The sequence below is a fragment of the Temnothorax americanus genome, unplaced genomic scaffold, assembly GCF_048541705.1.
Source record: "Temnothorax americanus isolate GAGA-0224 unplaced genomic scaffold, ASM4854170v1 Scaffold37, whole genome shotgun sequence".
In the NCBI taxonomy this organism is placed as follows: Eukaryota; Metazoa; Arthropoda; class Insecta; order Hymenoptera; family Formicidae; genus Temnothorax; species Temnothorax americanus.
In genome coordinates, this window is record NW_027509515.1 from 1,404,230 (window position 1) to 1,426,568 (window position 22,339).

A 22,339-nucleotide genomic window follows, 5' to 3' on the forward strand; every position below is an offset into this window, starting at 1 on the left:
TGAGAAATAACGTTACTGATGGCCAATTTTAATCAACAAGTCTAATTAATTTACTATGATCACTAGTTTACCTATATTTTATTCAATAAGAAATTTGAAACTTCTCTTAATTCTCCGCTTACTGTGACAACTGGCTTCCGATCCCTAAATAACGCCTTATTTGTATCAAAAAGCTCCTCCAATATCATCCAACGCAATATAGCTTAGTGGATCACACGGAAAAATCAAATTCTGAACGAAATATTCCGTCCAGATCTTCCCGATTTAGCTGGTTGACGAAAGCGCAAAGAGCGTGAGGAATATTCAATATTTTGTCGACTTGCGTTACGCGCGACCCTCAAGTCCTCAACCTCGGCTTCGCCTCTGTTGTGTCGACCCTCCGAATCCCAGGCCGAATGCCGTCTCCGCGATTTATTATTTGCCGAACGATTTGTCATTTGCGCATCACCCTCGAGTGGCGCTTTGTGTGCCCTTAGGATCGAAATATCGCCGGGCCGGCTTGTCGAGTCGAGATATTCCCTCCACTATACCGACGTTTCTCCCACAGGCAGGATGACGATTTTCGCGACGCCGAGCCCAGCCGAACCCGAAGCGGATATAAGGACTTGCTCGGCGGATTGGATTCGTCATAAATATTTTTATCCGCCACGTGACACGTCAATCTGGTCATTCGAAAATCTTCCCCGATGTTCGAGATGCGAAAATTTAGATCATCCCATTTCTCTGAGCTATATAGATACAGCAGACAGGAATCCAGCTATTGCGACAAAACTATATAGAATAAAAATTAATTTCGACTCTTTTTAGATCAGATGAATAAGATCAAGATAACCATAGAAAATAAATTTTGAAATTCTCTCACTGTTCCAAGTTTTGCAATAATGGGGAAATTTCCATGACCAATATGTATAATCTTAAATGTTTACGTTTAGAAGCAGGGATTGCAAAATAAAAAAAAAAGATAACTTGTATTATTAAAGCAACACAAACTTTGACATGTAATATAATCCTGTATGCAAATTTAGATCAACAAAAAATAAATGAATATTGAAAAAATGCTGTTATGAAAGAAAAGAACGATTAAAAAATACCGAATAAAATATAAATTTTAATTATTTTGTTGATTAACGTCGCAAGAGAAGAATTAGGAGAAGACAAAAAAAAGAAATAAACGCAAAAATGCCTAAAAAATGCTTCTCATAAGAAATGATTTGTAAAGTGCGTGAGTTTTGAACGCATTACAATTGACGCATTGACTACAAATGTTAGAGATATGATGTTTAGAAAATTATAAGTTATACTTTTTAAAATAAGAGTATTTATGGAAATTGCGCGAGCAAAGTTTAAAATGTCAGGCTTGTTTATATATTTCCTTGATTTTTCGAAGCTTTCCCTGACCAATTTAAATTTTCTCGGTTTTTCCAGTTTTCCAGGTCTGTGGTAACCCTGAAGATTAAAGCGTAAGTGATTTCAACATCCTGATGTCTTCGCAGATTACATCGGAAAAAAGCTTAGAATATCGCTCGATATTATACGATAGTCTGATGACGATCTCGCGAGGATGAAGTAAAAGGCCGACAGTGCAAGGTAAAGTCAACGCGAAATGCGAAGCCGCATGGCATCGTCACGCCACGGCGCGGTGGATATGCGTCATCGGACACGGTGCGTCAGTTTTAATTAGCGCACGCCCGACATCGATGCCGGAATAACCATCAAATATCGGGCCGTCGGCGCGTTACGGCCGTTAATAAAATTCCGCGGACATCGGTCGTCCGTCGGCCGTTTGCGGAGACGCAAAGTCGGCTCTCGCCGTTACTCTCGCAGGGCATCCTGTGCGATTATTCACGTTCGATCACGGAATTCCAGAAATCGTGGGGAAGCCGCGACGTGTCTCGCCACTGTACAGTACGTTTCAACACTGTTATATTCTATAGGTCGCCACTGCTCCTACTCAATATGTAGTTAATTTAACTGAAACAATGTTAATTTGACTAAACCAATGGAATTAAAATAATCCTATTTTGTTTCAAAGTAATAAATTTTGACGCACATGGTAGTTAAAAATAACAAAATAAATGTAACTCATGGTATATCGGTTTAAATTGCATCCTCTAACCTTTAACAGTGAAAATGATCAACCTATTCCCAGTGTGGCCGCGTTCAGGAAACACAACTGTTGAGTGAGCGCTCATTATATTATGATTGGTTTTTACAATTGGATCCGGAAAAGAACCAAAGACAAGAACCAATCATATTAAAGAATCACTGAGCGCTCACTCAACACTTGTGTTTCCTGAACGCGCGATTAGTGTCAACTGCCGATCCTTTCCAATTCAAAGTCAATCTTTCTGATTCGGTAAGAATTTTACGCGCAATTTTCAAATTGTTAATTCTTTGCGGTTCTATGTTGAGTTGGTTATGATTCGATACAATGCACTGCGTTAGCCTATCACATAATTCTTCAAGCATTCGAACACGCTATTATAATCGACAAATTGTACTTTTGAAATCTCTATAAATTACTCCAAGCAATAAAAATTCTTTGATGCGTGTTAAACTAGGCGATTAGATAAAAAGGACAAAATATTCTTGATCTTTGCTTGATTTGAAAAAAATAGTTTAAACCTCGAAGGGTTAAACAATCGTCCATTTCTACCAAACAAGTTAATTTTAATCTTGGTTTAACTTGCCTTTCATTTTTTTCTAATTCTTAAAACTAGAAAAAGATAAAAAGTAAATTAAACCAAGATTAAAGTTCTACATTGGTAGAAATGGACATTAGTCATTAATAGAGATGTGACATCTCGTTTGCAACTTAAAAATACTTCCGGTCGGAAGCAAGTTCAACTTTTGCTATACTTCGACCTTTCTTATCTATCCAAAATTCAATAAGATCTCGAGTTTTATCACCACTTCAACACCTTCGTTAAACAACAATATTTCGCCTCGCCTGACCTCTAATCAATAAAAGTATAGTAATAATTTCAAGACACTGCATAAAATCCAGAGCCCTTAGATCGTGCTGCAAACACATCTATGTTTTACAATAAAACGAAGTTAAGATCAATGCCGACCGGAATGCTCGTACTCGGAAACGACATATTTACTGTGCATTACGTACGTATTAAGATGGAAAGTGAGTGGCTGCGCGTAAATCGGTCACTAAGCCGCGCTAGAAATTAAATTCATAATAGCATTTCGCAACACCGCGCAATATTCCACAGTATTGTCAATTAATTATTGCAAACACTCAAGGCAAGTGCACGTGTACCCGGCAGCTGCTCTAAATAAATAATGCATCCTCACTCCTAAATAAGCGTCGGATTTATTCAGTATTTTTTGCTTCTTTTCTTCCCCAGAACTTATTTAAAAACGAGGCGTATTATCTATACTCCCTGGGCTACTCAAATAATCAACGCTCCACTTCGACGCAGGTGCACCAAAGCGAGGCTGTGTGTGTGTGTGTGCGTGCGTGCGTGCGTGCGTGCGTGCGTGCGTGCGTGCGTGCGTGCGTGCGTGCGTGCGTGCGTGCGTGCGTGCGTGCGTGTGTGTGTGTGTGTGTGTGTGTGTGTGTGTGTGTGTGGATGCTGCAATTTTCAAAAATTAAGTCGCGAGCAGGAGAGGTATTCGTTTTTATATCTTCCCAGCCATTAGCAATGCTCGCGCGCTAAAAACTCGTATATCTTTCCCGGGAAAAATTGTGCGCCGTGCATGAATAAGTTGAAAAACGAGACAGATTTCGTATTCCTCGACCATCAATTCACCGCGCGTATAATAATTGGCCGTCGCTTATCTCGTATAGTCCAGTCACTATGTACAAAAAAACGGATTATAAAAGACATAATTCTGACCCAGGATTTTTCTTTTGGGGGGTGTTGGGGGGCTCAAGAAAAGCTTAATCTCAAGTTTTCGACCTCTGTTTCCCGCTTGCTTTTTTTACGGGAGTAAAAAATGTGAAAAAATGGTTTTTCCGCGATAACTCGGTTTCTAATAAAGTTACAAGGTCGAATCGGAGCTCATTTTAAAGCTTTTTTTACGCTCTACAAATTATGTCGTATGACATTTTTACGTATGATCGATTGTTTTCGAGACATCGAACGAGAAAGGGAAATAAAAAAGTATGAGAGAGATATATTTCGTTTTTTCTTTTTACTCATTATTGTCGTCCGAACTTGCAAAAATGCTTCAAATAAAACTTGTAGAGCGTAAAAAAACCTACAATTTTTATTTGTTATTTATTTTATTTCGTTGAAAATTACGCCTTGTAGAGCGCCTCAAAGTGGAGAGTCGTCGTCATCGCGTTAGCGGCGCGTTGGTTACGTCGATACGCGGCACCGAACGCTTTCGCTAAGATTTCCGACTTCATTGACGCAAATAAGTAACATAATAGGTGTTTTTTATAGGATTTTTCCCGCTCTACAAGTTACGTTCAGTGATATTTTGGCGTACGATCGATAGTTTTCGAGATATCGAAAGAGAAAAGGAAAAATTGAGCATTTTTGTTCGTTTTTTTCTATTTTATCGTTTTTCGCACACGAATCTGTATAAACGCTTCAAATAAAACTTGCACAGCAATAAAATTCGTAAAATGTTCTTATTTATTACTTTAATTTCGTTGAAATTCCATATCGCACTACGCCTCAAAGTTGCAAATAAATCTTGCAAAGCCTGAAATTATTGTAGCTATTTTGAAACCGTCAAGTTTTCTTAATTACACTTACCGTTTCATTGAAGAATACATGAAAGCGTGCAGTTTTATATCTAAGTGACAATATTTGTGAAGTAAGTTTATAAGAAAGAAATACTTTATCGCTGACGCGATGGCGACGACTCTCCACTTTGAGGTGCTCTACAAGGCGTAATTTTCAACGAAATGAAATGAATAACAAATAAAAATTGTAGGTTTTTTTACGCTCTACAAGTTTCATTTGAAGCATTTTTGCAATTTCGGACGACAATAATGAGAAAAGAAAAAAAACTAAATATCTCTCATACTTTTTTATTTCCCTTTCTCGTTCCATGTCTCGAAAACAATCGATTATACGTAAAAATGTCATACGACATAATTTGTAGAGCGTAAAAAAAACTTTAAAATGAGCTCCGATTCGACCTTGTAACTTTATTAGAAACCGAATTATCGCGGAAAAACCATTTTTCACATTTTTTACTCCCGTAAAAAAAGCAAGCGGGAAACAAAGGTCGAAAACTTGAGATTAAGCTTTTTTTGATCCCCCCAACACCCCCCAAAAAAAAAATCCTGGGTCAGAATTATGTCTTTTTTAAATGTACATAGTGACTGGACTAGTAAGCATTTCGCGGAAAGACACGAGCGTCGTTAAATACGGGATTATCACCGCGGGGAAATCACCGACGATGATGACGTCTGTTGATGAGCGATTGAGATATTTGCGCTACCGCGAGTCTTGTCTATTTTAATTATCATCGAGCGCTACAGGCCGGCCCGATAAGCATTTACCCGTGACAGAGAGCCGTGTGCACGCCGCCGGTTCGATGAACGCGTCGATAGCGGCGAAATGCGGGCGCGTTCTCGCCACCGTATGCGGGCGGCGTTATGCATTCACTATGCTATTCTATGAAGCTGCTGTGACGATGCGTAAAGTTTGACTCGCGCGGCACGCACTCGCGTACATACATGGCGCACGCACGCAAGGTATAGACTTGTACCGACATATAACGCAACAGCGTAAGGCTCGCGTGACGGAATGATAGTATAGTTTAACGACGGTGAATGATACAACGGAACGATAGTATAGTTTAACGACGCGGTGAATGATACAACGGCGTTGTAGCGAAGATCGAAGTTTAATCAGATTCTAAATTAGGAATTCGCGATTAGACATTTCCGCCCGCCCTCGATTTCGCTCCGTTAATTTCGCGAATTATATCGACACTTCGCGTCGAGATGTCAAAAAGTTACAGAATGAATAAATAATGCAATTTAACATTGCAGCATTGTCGAGCTATTCGCGCGACAGTGCGCAGATCAAAACTCTCGACGAGTTCAACCTCTAGCGAATTTTTACACGCGTAGACCCTCACCGCGGATCTCTTCTTCGCGCGCGAGTCGCATATAAGTCACGCTTTGGCAAGACGCCGCGGATGTCATACAGGTGCGGCACGTTCGCGAATCAAAGAGAGAGAGAGAGAGAGAAAGAGAACATTTCCGCGACACGAATACTCGGTAATTTTACCGCGACAGGGACAAAAACGCGCTTATGCAACGTAAGAAACCCCCTATCGATGCATCGCGAGCAAATGGCACCAAAGTGCGTCCTAACGCAACGGGTGTTCCAACGTCCCGCGAAAGCTCGTATTTAATAATTTTCGCGAACCGCCTGATTGAGCACCGCCACCAGCCCATCGCAGCTGCATCGATGGCGTACGCGGCCCGCAGTGAAACATAATATCAGATACGAAGATGGGTGGCGAGCCTCTGCCAGTATTCATGCACGTTAATTTAGTCCTCACGCACGTTAATAACGCGGCCGACACTGCATACATAAGATCAACATGACTGGACGACGGTCGACACGAGAGCATTCTGCATACTCGGGAACATAGTTGAACCTCCATAGTTGAATTTACTGTAAGATTCCTGCTTTTACAAGAATCCGAATTTAATATAACGTCCGGGTTGACCTTCCGAAACGTATAACAGTTTATGCAGGATGGAAACGAATAATAGAAGAAGGCTACTGTAAAGGGATGGGAATAGAACACATCAGTATTCTCAACAACCGTTTTAGGCCAGAGTAAGCAAAGACGCTAAAATTCGAAAATTTAACTTTAATTAGAAAAGTTTTCAAACTGTGATGGAATATTGGGTAAGTTGAAATAACAATAAATCTCATTTTGCAACCATTCCCGAGGTCCGGAACATGTTAAACATTGCAAAAAAATGTTAATTTATTATAACTGTGAAAAAAATTGCAAAAATCCTGCAAACTTAAAGCAATGTCTATTGTAATATTTTTCACAATTTGCAACCTTCTTATGTTGCACGCAATATATATTTTTTTAATCAATGGTAGAACAATTGTTTATTTGGTCGTATAATAATTTTGCCTTAAAAAATGCAAAAGTTTTGCAAATTGGTTGCAAACGTTGAGACAAAATAACAATTTACCTATTATTAACAATTTTTGAATAACAAGAGTTCCATTAAAAATTAAAAAAGGTTATTTTATCTTCGTTGCAACTGTCATTGATAAAATAACCTTTTTTAATTTTTAATGAAACTCTTGTTATTCAAAAATTTGTTAATAACAAATTGTTATTTTGTCTCAACGTTTGCAACCAATTTGCAAAACTTTTGCAATTTTTTCGGCAAAATTATTATACGACCAAATAAACAATTGTTCTACCATTAATTAAACAAATATATATTGCGTGCAACATAGAAGGTTGCAAATTGTGAAAAATATTACAATAAACATTGTTTTAAGTTTGCAGGATATTTGCAGGTTCTTTCGCATAGTTATAATAAATTAACATTTTTTGCAATGTTTAACATGCTCTGGATCTCGGGAATGGTTACAAAATGAGATTTATTGTTATTTCAACTCACCCAATATTCCATCAAAGTTTGAAAACTTTTGTAATTAAGGTGAATTGATTATCTTTAATGACTGGCCTATTTAATGTATTTATACTACGATACAAAAGAACAGTCCATTGCACGGAAAGAACGCGCGAATCGCGTTAACAAAGTCCGCGTTTTTTGGCATAATTTCTTTCTTCAAGTACTGTTTACCCTTTACGCTTATAATCCTTTTATTGCAGCGCGCGTATGCACACTGGATTGGAAAAGTGATTCAAAGAAAAAAATTATCTAACTGCGCGAAGAGGAAATACTGTTTCGTTAAATTCAATATTTGTCTTACAATTAGTCATTCACAGCTTAGACAATGAGAGATCAAGGTCCCAATGACACTGTTAAATATTAAACGATGATATTTAAACCAATATCTACCTTGAGTCAAATAATATTTTGTTATTTTTAACTAGCATGTGTATCAAAATTTATTATTTTAACACAAAACAGTATTATTTCTCTATTATTTCTCAGTATTATAACTCCATTAATTTAATTAGATTAATATTGTTTTAATTAAATGAACGATACATTGAGTGAGAGCAGTGACGACCTATAAAAATAGTTAAAAATGACTCAAAATGAGTAGGGGAGACCAGGGCTAACTCGACACAATTTTTTCAAAGGCATTTTTCAACAATTGATTAAAATTTTCAAGCAAATTTAATGGTACACATTTAAAGAGCGTTCTTTCAGGTACAAAATTGCTTCAGGAAATTTTGCTGTACGTCGCTTAGTTTTGCCCGAAAGCTCAATGAAAGAGTAGACCATTTTCGAGAGATCAGAAAAATTACTTTTCACTATCAAAAACGCTTATGTCGCGTTAAAAATTACACTATAACTCAGAATGTTACCAAATTCCGTTAATAATACTGGCACATAAAGACGCATTTTCAGTAGGAAAGGCAAGTTTCTACGATAGATTTAAATTGGTAAAAAGCCTAGTGTCAAGTTCGCCCCGGGGTCGTGTTAGCCCCGGTCTCCCCTATAATTTGACACTATAAGTTTAATTAGTAGAAGGTCAAGCGATGTTCAAACCACTTTTGCGATAAGTTTACAATTATATAGAATTATTAAATTAAGAAACTTATTAATGAGTTTTCCCGACAAATAATAATTCTTATACACAATGATATTGTAATATATATAAAAATTACATCAGTTATTATTTAGAAGAACCAAAATTCACGGTCGAAAACGTCTTGACGATTAACTGATCAAAATCAATGGCCGTATCGTCATGACGATTATAAAGATAGCTATAATAAGGTCGATTAAAGTCTTTACTGCTAATTAGGTTAGTTATTGACTGGCGAGGTAAACGGTTCTTATTCGGTTTGTATATTATATAAAATGTAGATGGATCTTTAAAACACCGATTCCGACTAAAGCAAACAAGCTAAAGAGTTCCAAGTTCGCGAAAAAAAACTGCAATCTAAATCAGTATACATATATTGACACGGTATAAAGACATTATCGCCGACTCATCGGCAATGTGCCAATTCATAATGCACGAAGTCGTGTCTTTCGCAACGAGAAACATTTCTACGAAACTACATTCGGTCGTTACGCGTTTCCGCAAGCCGCGTCTTGCGAAAATACGTGAAATCTGACACGATTTTGCACACAAAATGCCCGAATACAGTCGCTTCAGCAGTTCTGGTGCGACAAAAAAATTTGCGAAAATTCAGATTTGCGAGGAAATTCGCGCTATTCGCCATTGTGAGCATTGTGTGGCCGACTCACTGCATTCGGATACGTCATGCGGCGGCAGTTTTTTTTTTTTCGACTCATATCACTCGTCAGGACGTTAGACGAGAATGAAACGGACAACGAAAAGAGGAATCGGATGAAGCGAATCGCAAGCGAGTCATTCCCTGGCGCGGATCCACGCGGTCGCCTGATCGCTGCCAGGCTTCAGCATCTCGCTGCACGTTTCTCAGAGCGATCTAATTCCGACTTCGCGTTGCCCACGTGAAACGAATATAGCGGTCGCCGTGACATAATAAACTCTCTGACGGCGGTACAACGCCGACGGTCAATTCATTACGACGGCGAAACGAGTGGCGACTTAATTAAACTAAGAGCGCGCTTAATTAATTAATTCGTCACGTTTCGCATGGCTCGATGCACGCGTGTGTAAAGTATGCACGGTGATAAGAAAAAAAAATTGCGAGTACTTAATCGCGAGCGATGGAAGTTCTTATCGTCCAGCGACAGGTACGAAATAAAACGCTTGATCGAATCCGAGGCGCCGACGTGACCGTGGGTTGATAAAACCCGTTCGTTTGTTCGCGCGGAAGGAGTTACCACGTGCGCGGTATACCGTCGCGAATACCGACCGAAGGATTTAAAGCCCGATGCACGTGGCACGTGACGGTGCGTCGTGATCCGCGAGAAAACAACCGTGACACATGCACGCAAATTTCGTCGACGAGATTGCGTGCAAAATCAAGCAAGGCTCATGGTGTAAATATATAAGGTGAAGCATTCCCAAAGTTTTGCGCAGTGGATGACCAATCACAGATTCGCTTCATATTGTTATTTCCATGGCAACGTTGTTATTTCGGCAAGCGAAAGGATTAAATTTTGAAAACGATCGAAATTCGACAATTTTTCGGGCGGGAGACAAATGATATAAATGATTCGCGCTAAATCGTATTATACGTGTCGACAAACGCGCGGTACTTAAATGTACAATTCATTCGAACGCGCTCCCGTTTAATATCAATGCGAATTTTAAAATCGGCAACTGCTGAAATCGGAATACTTACCGATTTAGAAGCGAAACGAGCTTTTTATCAAGCGCGATCAATAGAAAATTATATTTTATGTAGAACTGCAGAACTAAAACGGGTAGATCATAATAAAACTTTTAACGATACAGTATGTCCTCCTCGCGCAATTCTGTTTTTCTTCATACCTCGGTCGAAAGTACGTACTTTCGTCCCTAACAGCAGGGACGAAAGTTTAACATTTACTCCCTGTGAGAAGTACACGCGCGCCCTCTATAACCTTAAACCTTAACGCCCTTTAACCTTAAAAATAGTCATCAATATTGTTCTGTCTCGTCAGTTAATTTAATATTAAAATATTATTAAAGTCAATTCAATAATCTAGCAAAAATGAACAATATGTCATCTGATGAATCCGTAGACGAGGAAGAAGTTATACGAAATTTCGATGCAGAAGCGCGATTGATAATAAATACAGATACGTTGCCAAAGAAGTCTGTTGATCGATACAATCTATTTTTGATAGAATAGAATTAATTTATTTTTACAAAATATGACAAGACTTGACTCATCGAATGTATTTGATGCCTGCCCCCACGACCAGCAGCACTCGCTTCGCTCGTGCCGCAAATGTCGGGGGCAGGCATCAAAAACATGCTTATTAACATTTAAAGTTAAAAAAAGTAAAATTAATAACGTACTTTCGACCGGCTATGAAGAAAAATCGTATACACTACGCGGGCCAAAAGTTGAAATCTCGGTCCTGCTCGTCATGATGCCATCGGCTCAGGGCCAAAAATTCAACTTTCGGCCCTTGTAGTGTAATATACTTTTTTTTTTCCTTTAGATTCTTTTAGCTCGGTGTTATCCGTATGTTTAGTAGAATTATTTAGAATTGGAGCTTTCCCCAATTTTAAAGTTTTTCCATTTTTTTTCTTTGCGAGTGTATTTTGTTGTCAAGTTAAAGAATCGTACGGGGGAGATAGAAAAGCTATTCTTTTTTACGAATTTTAGAAACTTCTCAATTAACGTTTTTTGGGAGGGAGGTAAAAAAAAAGCTATATTTTAGATAAATATATTGATTAAACACACGATATATATAAACGTGTGTTTAACTTCATACTTCAAAATAAAAATGAAGTTTAAAGTATAGAGTTAAATATATACGTCACTTAATAACTGTTTGACCTGAAAAAATAAGTAGATCACATATTCTTCGACCTCCCCCGATTGATTATCGAAGTCACAACAAAGCTTTTTGTCAAGACAACCGCAAAAAAAATATCAAAATTGGGAAAAACCTCAATTTTTAATAATTACCATCAAATTAGAATAAACTGCTATTCCGAGCTTGGATTGTTAGTAGCCTAATACTACTATTTCTTGGTGCGTATATATACAGTATACACATATTTTTTCCAACTTACAATTAGTAAACTGCGCGCTGAGGAACATTAAAATCCTTTCTCTCCACATCCCCCCCCCCTAAATTAAATCAATTCCATTTTATTGATGCTATAAGCCACAAACATCTAAATAACTACGGAATTTATTGCGAAAAAAATATTACCTCAGCCATCAGAAATAGTAACTAAGCTACTAATTATAAGATCCAAGGTCAGACCGTAAATGACATTTTATTCTTATTTGATTGCATATCATAAAAAATATCACGGTCTTATTCCTCTTAGTATTAAATAATTATCATTTTCTCTTATACAAACTTCGCGTATATCGGACAATCGAACAAACGCATCGAGAGTTAAATAGACGCGAGGGAGGAAATCCAAGAAGCCAAAATACAGGGAGAAAGCCCGTTAAACCTGAGCTCACCCTGAAAACGTTGCGGTTTCACGGTGCGCGCGCTCTATCCGCGCGTTGAAACATAAGTAGAGCGGCGTTACGGGAGCGCTAACCCGCGCGCGTCCCGGCAAAAAGGACGCCGACGCGACGGCGCGGGGCAAATATACGCCGTCGGACACGTATCGGATACTGTTGCGCGGTGTAATCGAATACTACTCATAAAATGTGGCGCGCGCGCGCGCGCGCGCGCGCGAAAGCCGAACCGGTGCGCGTAGCTTTCATAAACACGGCTAAAAGCTCCGGGGCAGGGCGCTCTGCGCCCGGGAGCCACCTGCACCACCGGGCGTAGCGCTCCGCATAAACACACCGTGTGACAACTGATGTGACGTACATACGCAGCTTCGATTTCCGCGCCGAGGACGGCTCCGAAAACCCATTCCTGGGGCGTCACCGATGCGAAGTCGCGCGCTCGCGGCGAGCGACAAACGATCAGGGAATTACCTCGCGGCCTCGCGGGTTATCAGCGCGCGGTGCGTCGCGTCTCTCGCGCTTAATCAACGCACGGCTCGCGCCTCGCTTTTGTGTTATTGAAGAACGATCACGGAGGACCGGGTCAAAGGATATTTCTCGTTTTTTTTTTTTCTTTCTTTTCCTTTTGTAAAAGAGCAAACGCGTACGAGCGATATCAGATAGCCGTTATATCGCAATCGTCGGAGATTAAAGGACTCTGGCGTTGCTTAATTAATTTTCCACGGTAGAGCTCTCTTCTTTTTCTCGTTCGCCTCGCCGAACTGCACGCGATTACAGAGCACGGGCAGACGGAGTACGAGCTGCACACGTGTACTCTTACAAAGACAGAGAGCTGGAAGAGGGAGACAGAGAGAGAGAGAAAGAGAAAAAAAGAGAAGTAATGCATAACAAAGAAAAGCTTCCATACCTTCTATCGCTCTTTCTTTCTCTTCCGATAATATCTCTCTCTCTCTCTCTCTCTCTCTCTCTCTCTCGCTCCACGTACAATCGCAAATCAATGCATTATCTCTCCCCTCTCTCTCTTCAACTCCAACATAGCATTCCGACATATACCGAGACTATACGTTCTTCCCTTTCCCGTCCGTCCATACGTTCGTACACATTCGGCTGTCTCGCTCTCACTTCCCTCTTTCTCCCTCCTCTCTTCCTCTCCCGAGCTTGTATCTTACGGCGAAACTATTCCATTTATCATCTATCTAGATCTAGTGTCGTCTTACCCGTTCATACTGCCGTCAGCTCCCAGCGTCGACGAGCCGGCGCGTTTCCCAGGTCGGCGACGGGCGCGAGGTTAGGTCGGCCGCCAGCACGTCGGATGCCGCACGTCGCTCAGCACGGCTGCGTGTCGGTCAGCAGGCGGTGAGGAGCGCGCCGCGAGAGAAAACAACAGGTTGCATGCACCACCGCCGCCGTCGTTGGTCGCGAGATATGGCGGAGACCGCGGAGATACGACAGATATACGACGATATCGACGAGAGCGAGCGCGTTACGGACGGGCGGACGGCGGATCGACCGCGGACGGACGGTGACGGGTAACCACGCGACACGCGACTAGGAGAAACCGAGCGACGTGACGCGACGTGACGCGATGCAATGCGACGCGACGTGACGCGGCGCGATGCAGCAGCCCGTCTCCCCCTCGTCTGTCTGCCTCTGCACTCCCTCGACCAGAGCCGTTGCCAGCCGCGTGGCGAGGGGCCACGAGAAAGGAGCGCGGCGGCGACGTTTACGACGGCCGCACTCGCGACGACAACGATCCCTCCGTCGCGTCGGTCGGATTTTCCGCGACGCGGACGACGAACCCGAATCCGTACCTCACACGATTTATTCCGCGAGGACCGCACGCTCGAGGATGCACGCTCGCGATATCCGCCGGCACCGGTCACACGCCACACGCCTGGGGACGCGGAGGGGGAGGTCTACCTGCCGTGACAACCTGACAACGCGACGCGTAAACCGTGGAACCGCGAGCGGACACGCGCTGGCACGCTGGCACTCGCTTTTCTCGGCGCTGCGCCTGGCTGCGCCGCCCGCCGGCCGCGAGGTGCATCACGATCACCGTGCATCGTTGCGCCCGACGCGTGACCCTTTCGCGCACCGTGCCGCCATCTCGCGGCGGCGGAGCGCGTCTCTCGCGCCGGCGATGCGAACGAAATTAAAATAAAGCCGAAAATCGAACAAGAGCGTTCAACGCGAATCGATTTTCGTAATTGTTATCTTTTATTACGTGGATCTTTTTTTGTATTCGTCACGCAAGTCTACTTGCGGAAATCCACTTTATCTACAGCCGATGAACTCTCGCGAGTTAAAGATTTTTACGTTTTTTATTATTTTTTTTCTCCATTGACGATGAAGTATCGTGTTGAGATTTCGGCGTCAACAGTTCTACATAAAGCTTTTTTGGGGAATAATTGGAATATTGATTGATCGTTGATAAATATTGCAAATAAAGGGCACGCACCGGCTTATAGATTTAGCTATAGGACATACGAAATATTTAATAATCACGTAAGTATATTACCATTTGATAATAGAAAACTAATAGAAAACTATACTTTGAAAGAAAGTTTTAAAAAAGTATACAATTATCGGGCTTGGAGATGATAAAAAAACGATAGTCTTAAATATAGGAGAGATGTATACATTTATTATTCTGCTAATTAAATCAGATACAAGCTCCCCGATAACGATTCGCAAACATTATTCTTATATCGATGAGATAAAAACACGATCTGATCGAGAAACGGTACCGTATACGCTAACGCCATCTTGGAAATTATCGCGGGCAAGATAAAAGAGCCGCCGACTGATAATTTGCCTATTAAACAGAATGGATCGACCAAATACGTATCTAAGGCTCGCACAGAGTCAGCCGATCACGATCCTTCATGTCGATCAATACCTTCCCGCTCGGCACCGTCGCGTGATGATTGAACGCATCGTTAACGCGATGCAGGCCGAAAATCGCTGAGATCCGAGGACGAATCGCGCATTCCGACTTGTAGTCCAACACATGCCGCATGGTCTCTCTGCGGGGAAACATGTTCCGGTTATGTACTCGGTCAATTGTGCGAGTGATCGTCTGGCTCTTAAAAATACAATGTCGACCTGTACACTAAAGCGTCGGCGACTTTGTAGTGCTCCGCGGCGACTGCAAACATCGTGCAGTTTGCTGGCATGAAGGAAAGATCGAGAGACCGTTTGTTTCGCGCACCACCGAGGACAGCGACCAGACCGTCGTATTCCAAGCTAAAAAAGAAGATACATATATATGCGCCACGTAGTATAGTAACTAAGATCCGTATCGAAGACTATAATACGAACGGAATTTATAATTCGATCTTGTATTCAAGATCGTCTTATTGTTAAAGGGTATATTAAAGGATGAAATTTAAATCAAAACCTTGAGATAACATTTTATATATGTATATGTATATCATATACCTTTTAATTCGTTACTTCTGTAATTATTAATTTTTTTACTTGCGCATCACGTACCGCGCCTGACTCGTATCGCCGTCTATTAATTTGTTTTAAATAACATTTTGTTATTTTTACCATATGTGTCGAAATTTATTATTTTAACAAAAACCAGTATTATTTTAATTTTATTGTTTTAATTAAATTGTTAAATTAACGACATATTGAGTGGGAACAGTGGCGACCTACAGGAATAATTAAAAATGACTTGAGTCAAACTATACTTTTGAGACATTCCAAAAACAGTGTAATAAGTCTGGTCGATCTTAAGATTCGATCCAACTAATGAAATGACTATACAGCGTCTCGAGATCGTACTGAAAACATATTAAGATCAGACTATGAATATCGGCCTTAAATGCATTAAAAATCGTGAATTAGAATTTAATCGAGCAGAGCCTAATCTCAACACATTTAATGTCATTATCACCGATTGACCAACGCTATCATAGAAATGTATAAAACTCGTAAAAAATAACGTTTATAATTTTATAAATGTAATTAATATTAAAATAACAATTTGATAAGTAATAAATAGCACTGTGCATGATAACTGTGCACAATTCAATCACATTATATAATATTTTGTCGAAATGTAGATTTAATAGTGAAAATTTCACTTCGAGACGTAGACGTATAGAGATGAGCGAATAATTAAAAGTCCAACATTCAACGTGTTAACCAAACAGAATTATAAGAATAGGATTTTTTTATTTTCATTCGAATTCTAATCTTCAGTTTGCAATCCACGATTTCCAATGCATAGTCTGATGTCTGATATAAAAGTTCACGTCGCTGATGTTCGCGATTAGCCTGGAAAGTCGCAAACGTGTCCTTTTTAGGCGAGGTCTTAACATCTCGGACGATCTACTTTCCACGTTTCTAACTTCCGTTTCACAATCGCGATTCTTGCTATACCTCCGACTATCAAAAGGAACCTCGTAATCTAGTCTCATCGTAACATAGCATGCGTGATTTCACCATTTGATAGCGTTCCGAAAGCACGGCCCGCCTTCGGTCTCGATCATCACCCGCACTTCTTCCTTCCCGCCGATCTTCTTCAACTTGTACGGCAAGCAATGTCCGCTTCTGCGTATCACGGTCGCGCCGAGATCCGCGCACAACTCGGCTCGTCTTGCATCGTCGCATAGAGCTATCGGCTGTAAAGGAAAGAGGTAGAAAAATCCGCCTTTTTTGAATAATTATTAATTACCTGCAAAGTAATTAAACAAATAATTGAAACGAACTAAATATAATAAGTAGTTTTACAGGATCGAAGAAATATACATATATTCGTGCAATGGGAATTTGATCTCAGTCATTACATCGATGAAATCATAAACAAGTATGTGATATATTCTTCAAAAAAAGCATGTAGTTTTCGTTTATCGTAATAAAAATATAATGAGATTGAGATAGGTATACTTTCGCTCCGAAGACTCGAGTGGCGAGATCGATGACGGCGAGAGCAGAGCGCGAGTGTCTCGCGTTAACAAGGAGGCATTCGTTTCTCTGGATGCGTGCTCGACGTCCGATCGCCAGTAACGCCGAGAAATAATCGTCCGTGACGGCCGCCGCGTTTTTCAGAGACACCCGTCTCGTTAATCTAAACACGTCCTAACGTTTACCAGGCTCGATTATTCTCTCAGCGGGGACCCGATCCCGGCGGAATGCGCGGCACGCGTGAAGAAAGTCGGCGTGCGCAAACCGACACGGTATTTACAAATTATAAGTCTCTGAAGCACATATACGAATTGAGATACGCCTCTCCTCTTCAGGGTAAAACACGCCCTATATACCTACTCTGTAATGAGCCAGACAACTCTCGGCGAGACCGCCGCAGACGGGATAGTTGTGCACGACGACTTCCTCGCCCATCTGGTAGCCTGTCCTCTCGTGTGCCAATCTGCCCATTTCCAGAATCGTGCCCGACACCTCGAAACCGAGGACCATGGCCGGCTCCGGGGTTCTGCGGTGTTCGCCGCGCCAGAGGAGCACGTCGCTTCCGGTGAGCCCGCAGAAGCGCACGTCCACGCGGACCTTTCGACGAAACGCATTCCTCGCGAATTTCGCGCGGAGGAAAGGACGAAGGATCCCCGCGATCGGAGGAGAACGAACGGCGCGCGTCGCCGGCGCGGCGAGCGAGCGAGCGAGCGGGCGGAGAAAGTGTTTATCGCTCGCTCAGCTCGCTGTGTGAATTTCAGCAACGGCGACTTTTAACCTTCGTGCTCGGATCGCGAATCGATCCTTAAGTGAAAGCGAGATTTTCACAAAGCGAAGCGACGGGTATCGCCGCGACGCCTTATGAAATTCCGCGTTGGTCGCGGCACTGCAACGCGTAGAACGGCGTCAAAGTTCACCGAGAGACCGGCGGTTTATTTTGCCAGTACGACTATCTTAATTCCGCGTAGAAATTGCAATGCCGCGTGGAGAGCAGGAAGTAGTGATTAATCCGCAATGATATAGGAAAGGAAGTGTGGCTGGATTCGAGTTAAATGCGAAAACATTGAGTTTCTTTGAGAAACTTTAATAAAAACGTTTTATCAAAGACGGCTTTAAATGTCTTTTAGACACATATATCTAAAAGATGTCTTAAAGATGTTTGTAAGACGTCTTTCAAGCATACTGTCTGAATATTTTATAATGCAGTTAAGATGGCCAGGAGACAGACCACATGGCAAAACGTTTTCCTTCTAAGAACCTGTGTTTTCTGAATCGCCTCTTCGGGAATGTACTCCAGTTTCAGATTACGTGGTCCATGCAGTACCGCAGCTTGTAGTTTCTTTCCGGTTTGCGTGCTCCGCGTTGGCTCCACCACCTTCCGAATTCTTTCCAAACATGTGGCAAGCTTACCATATCGCATAAATATCTTGGAACTTGTCTCGGCAACAGCTCGCGGCTCAGCGAGCAACTTCATAATTTATAACCTGTTATCGCGTCTATAGACAGTTTCCTGCAAATTCCTCCTTTCAGGTCGCTCGGAAAAAAGACGATCGCATAGCCAATCGATCATACTTACATTTTCTCTCCGCGCGTGATCATCTCCTTTGTAAAAAAATGACAAGATTTCTAATCTAATGATCGCTAAACATCGCCACATAAAAATTCGAGAACCGAAATATTTCTGCAAAATACAAAATCTATGACAGAGCGTATACAAGTTTGCTAGATCTTCTATTATTTTAAGGGATTCATTTTCCCTCAATCCTGTAAAAGTGTAAAATCTAGTTTTAAAGTATCGATCTTTTGTTTTTCTGAAACTTGCGATAGCTCAATGCTTCCTATGACGGTCTTATAATTAATCTTAGTTTAACTTACTTTTTATTTCTTTCTACTTCTAACGTTTAATTCTACCAAGGTAGATTAACTTTAATCTCGGTTTAACTTACTTTTCATCTTCTTCTAATTTTTAGAACTAAGAAAAGATAAAAAGTTAAGTTAAACCGAGATTAAAGTTAATTTACGTTGGTAGAAATAAGCATAAGAGTTAGAAAGAGATAAATAGTAAGTTAAACCGATAGATAAAAATTAATCTACATTGGTAGAAATAGACAATTAGGCCGATATTCATAGTCAGATCTTAAGATCGTCTGGTCGAAGGCAGTCTTAAGACTGCATCCGGACTATAAATACCAGTCTCAGATGCGGTTCGCGATTCGTTCGACGCTCCATTCTTCCTGTATAAAAACCGCCATCAGGTTTACCTACCATCTCCAGCCTATCGTACCCCCCAAGGTAAGCGACTCTCTCGCGAGAGGCAGGCGAGCCCTCGCCTCGGTCTCTCTATAGGGCTGGCTCTAGCGCGCGTTCGACCTTCTGTCCGCTCCTAAGATCCTCATAAGGTTGTTTATCTATTCGCTGCTTTTGGCATTTACCTCTCGCATTTGTCCCAAGCTAGACCGGCTCGTGGAACACGCACAGCTTAATGGCCCCGGCCGTTAAGCTGCGCGACGACGACCGACGTCGTCATAACTCACGCCTACTCGTTTCCTGTTCCCTGTGTCGCGCCACCGTATATCGTCCACCTTACCCTCGCACGAGATGGTCTCCTGTTCATGTGAGACGGAATTGACGCTAGACCGATCGAATAAGGGTGTGGGCCACTCCGGCCTACCCTTTCTATCGTCGCTCGGTCTTATATACCCCTAATCGCCAGCCGAGTCAGTTCGCACCGTTTGTAAAAACTCACATAACGGCATCCGCGTCTACGGCCGCGGTGAAATTACGCTCGTGTAATCCTAATCGGTACCGTGCACACGAGAAGTGGTGGATGCGAACCATCTTGCGGAACGGTGAAAGCGTATCATCGGGCTGAAGAGAGAGGGAGAGAGAGAGAGAGAGAGGGAGACGGAGTCTCGAGACGTGTCTCTTTCTCTCGAACGAGAGGAGGCCGCTGTGCTTTTTATAGTATCCTTGGACGCCAGGACGAAATTTGTTCGAACCTGCTCAACCGTAACTGATTCGGCACCGCACGGGCGAGTTTAATGCTCGGTGCGCGCGACTGAAATGATACGCGACGCCGTTTATGATATCCTGATGAGGTGCAGTCTGAGTTTGGTATCAAATGGCTGCCGACGATAGGACGAGTCACGAAGCAAAACGAGGATCCCGCGTCGTCATCTTGCGCCGCGTCGCCGCTGAGTGAGAACAGCAATGGCACCGTAGGCATTTATCGACGGAAATGGGCGCGGACGCGTCCGCTCGAATATAGCGTCTGCCATCGCGATCTGGCACGTTTACCGTACAGACCGCTACAGAATCTTTAGACAATCTTTTCACGAATTCTGTTGCCAATTCAATTTTTGCTTAAAAATAAACGAATTTTATCACGTAACATCATACAAATCTTGAACAAACATTCTGTTGGAGTAAAGTATTTAATCGATGCACTCTTTCCGGGAAGTATAGTCCGTTAAAAGCAAAACCTTTGAAACAAAAATTGACTATTAGATTGCCTGAAGAATAACCGAAAAAATTTGAAGAGAATTTTCGCAACAAAAAAAATGTTCCTATAATAATTGCTTCTTCGCTTTACGCTATTTCGACTTACAAAAGATTCCATAGGAACGCTCTATACTTTCGGATAGCGGGGGAAGCCTGTATCATAGAAGCAAGATATTTTCCCAGCATACACCTTTATTTACAGATAGATAATGCTCACAGAAAACTGTATTATATCATCACGCCGAGCGCCTCGGAATCTCACGTCGAGCACTCGCGCTTGGTCCGCGCTTGAAAACCGCGAGTAGTCACTGCCTTTCCGAGCATGCCATATAGGCTAAGTGAGGGAAACCCATGAGGCCGTCTTCGCGCGTCCGATCTGCCTCCATCATCTCGTGCACTCCTGATCGGCCGGTAGTCCCACTTTCTTTCAAAGCCGCTGAAGCGGCAAATCTTTTTACCCTACGGGGGATTAACAAAGGGCGGCCGATTAGGCACTCATGAGCGATCCTGAGGCCTGATGTGATCCCGATCTTTCTGGAACCGTCTTCAGGGACGAGTCCGCACCCTTCGGACGCGCGGACGCGGACGCCGCGCCGAGGAACGCGCGCGGTGCAAAGCGCGGGTCGATAATAGAATTAAGCTCGCTCGTGCGCGTGCTTTATTCATTTGGCACGAGGCGCGTCGGCTCAATATACATTTGCATTTCAACGCGGGCAGATCAGGTTGCATTGGCAACTTGCGTGGAACGTTGTAGAATAAATAAATTCGAACTGCAGAATTTTATTTGTCGAAACTAAAAGTTTGTAAAGAGAAAATGTAGGAAAACATTGGGAGAATCATCAAGCGAGTCGCAACTTTTGAAAGGTATAAAACTTAAAATTCCTTTGTTGCGTGCGTTAAAATTAATAATGATCTACAGATAGAAGCTGAAATTATATCAAATCCGATTGTTACGCCGCGAGGACCGTTGTGCCGCTGGGGTGAACGGAAATATACGTATCTCGCAAACAACGCGCGGAGGAAGGCTTTGTTGGCAACAACAAACGTTATCATCAAGATACGCATCGCGCATCACGGAGGTGTGGCTCCTGAGGGATGAGTCCACTTTGCATAGTCCTATGCTCCCCTGATCGCAGGTGTTTCGTATTACACGTGGCCGTAATCCCTGGAACACCCTGGACGACGTCGACGCCGGACGTCAAACGGCGCGCGGCGCCGCGCCGCCGGCGACGAGACCTGTGGGAATCCTCGTTCATAATTGCTGCCCCGGACGTTCGTGTAAAATTAGCATATTAATAAGAAAGACGGCGACAGCGGCCAGGATAGTAGGATGAAACCGCAGGAGAACCCGCGCCGCGCCGTGCGGTTCCTGCGGCCGAGCGACGCCGACGGCCGGAGGATCCTTCGAGCCTCCTCGGGCGCTCTGCATCCCTGATGGCCGAGTCTCCGCATTTAGAACTCAATGGAGCGAAACTAATTGCCGTCATTATGACGCCACCGTGGATCCCGGCGCTGGCGAACACCGCGAAGACCGCGATGATGCGCCCGCTGCGAATCCGCGCACCGATACACACACATATGCGCACGCACCGCAATGCGCATTAACTCTGCAGCTCCCCGTCGTAACTCGCGTTTCTGCCTCTGCATCCTCCGCCTCTATGCTCGACGTTACTCTCGATGTATTTTCGTTCGATTCGTCCCTTTCCCAGCTCGTATTTTTTTTTTACCTTTTACA

The 22,339-nt window shown here is 42.5% G+C and overlaps 2 protein-coding genes across 2 annotated transcripts in view; both read right to left on the reverse strand.

Annotated features, from left to right (window-relative positions):
- Heph (polypyrimidine tract-binding protein 1 heph) overlaps positions 1-14,187 on the reverse strand; it is a 459,111-nt gene extending 444,924 nt beyond the window's left edge. The window contains exon 1 of the mRNA XM_077414716.1: positions 13,401-14,187. Within this exon, the coding sequence (XP_077270842.1) occupies positions 13,401-13,408 (8 nt within the window). The 5' untranslated portion in view covers positions 13,409-14,187. The remainder of the gene's footprint in view (positions 1-13,400) is intronic.
- Positions 14,188-14,893: 706 nt separating this feature from the next.
- On the reverse strand, positions 14,894-17,613 carry LOC143901911 (quinone oxidoreductase-like protein 2). The gene is made up of 5 exons (XM_077414543.1): positions 17,464-17,613; positions 17,086-17,277; positions 16,642-16,820; positions 15,289-15,429; positions 14,894-15,209 (listed from the first exon to the last, which is right to left on the reverse strand). The coding sequence occupies exons 1-5, from the start codon at positions 17,611-17,613 to the stop codon at positions 15,032-15,034; spliced, it is 840 nt and encodes a 279-aa protein (XP_077270669.1). The 3' UTR covers positions 14,894-15,031.
- Positions 17,614-22,339: the final 4,726 nt, after the last annotated feature.

What these genes read in the sequence shown, in the direction of transcription:
- LOC143901911 (XM_077414543.1), bottom strand. Translation starts at nt 17,613, where the DNA reads ATGGTCCTCGGTTTCGAGGTGTCGGGCACGATTCTGGAAATGGGCAGA. An exon ending in GTTGTCTGGCTCATTACAGA is followed by an intron (nt 17,278 to 17,463) that starts GTAGGTATATAG and finishes GGTAAACGTTAG; the next exon opens with GACGTGTTTAGATTAACGAG. An exon ending in GCCGACGCTTTAGTGTACAG is followed by an intron (nt 15,210 to 15,288) that starts GTCGACATTGTA and finishes GTTTCCCCGCAG; the next exon opens with AGAGACCATGCGGCATGTGT.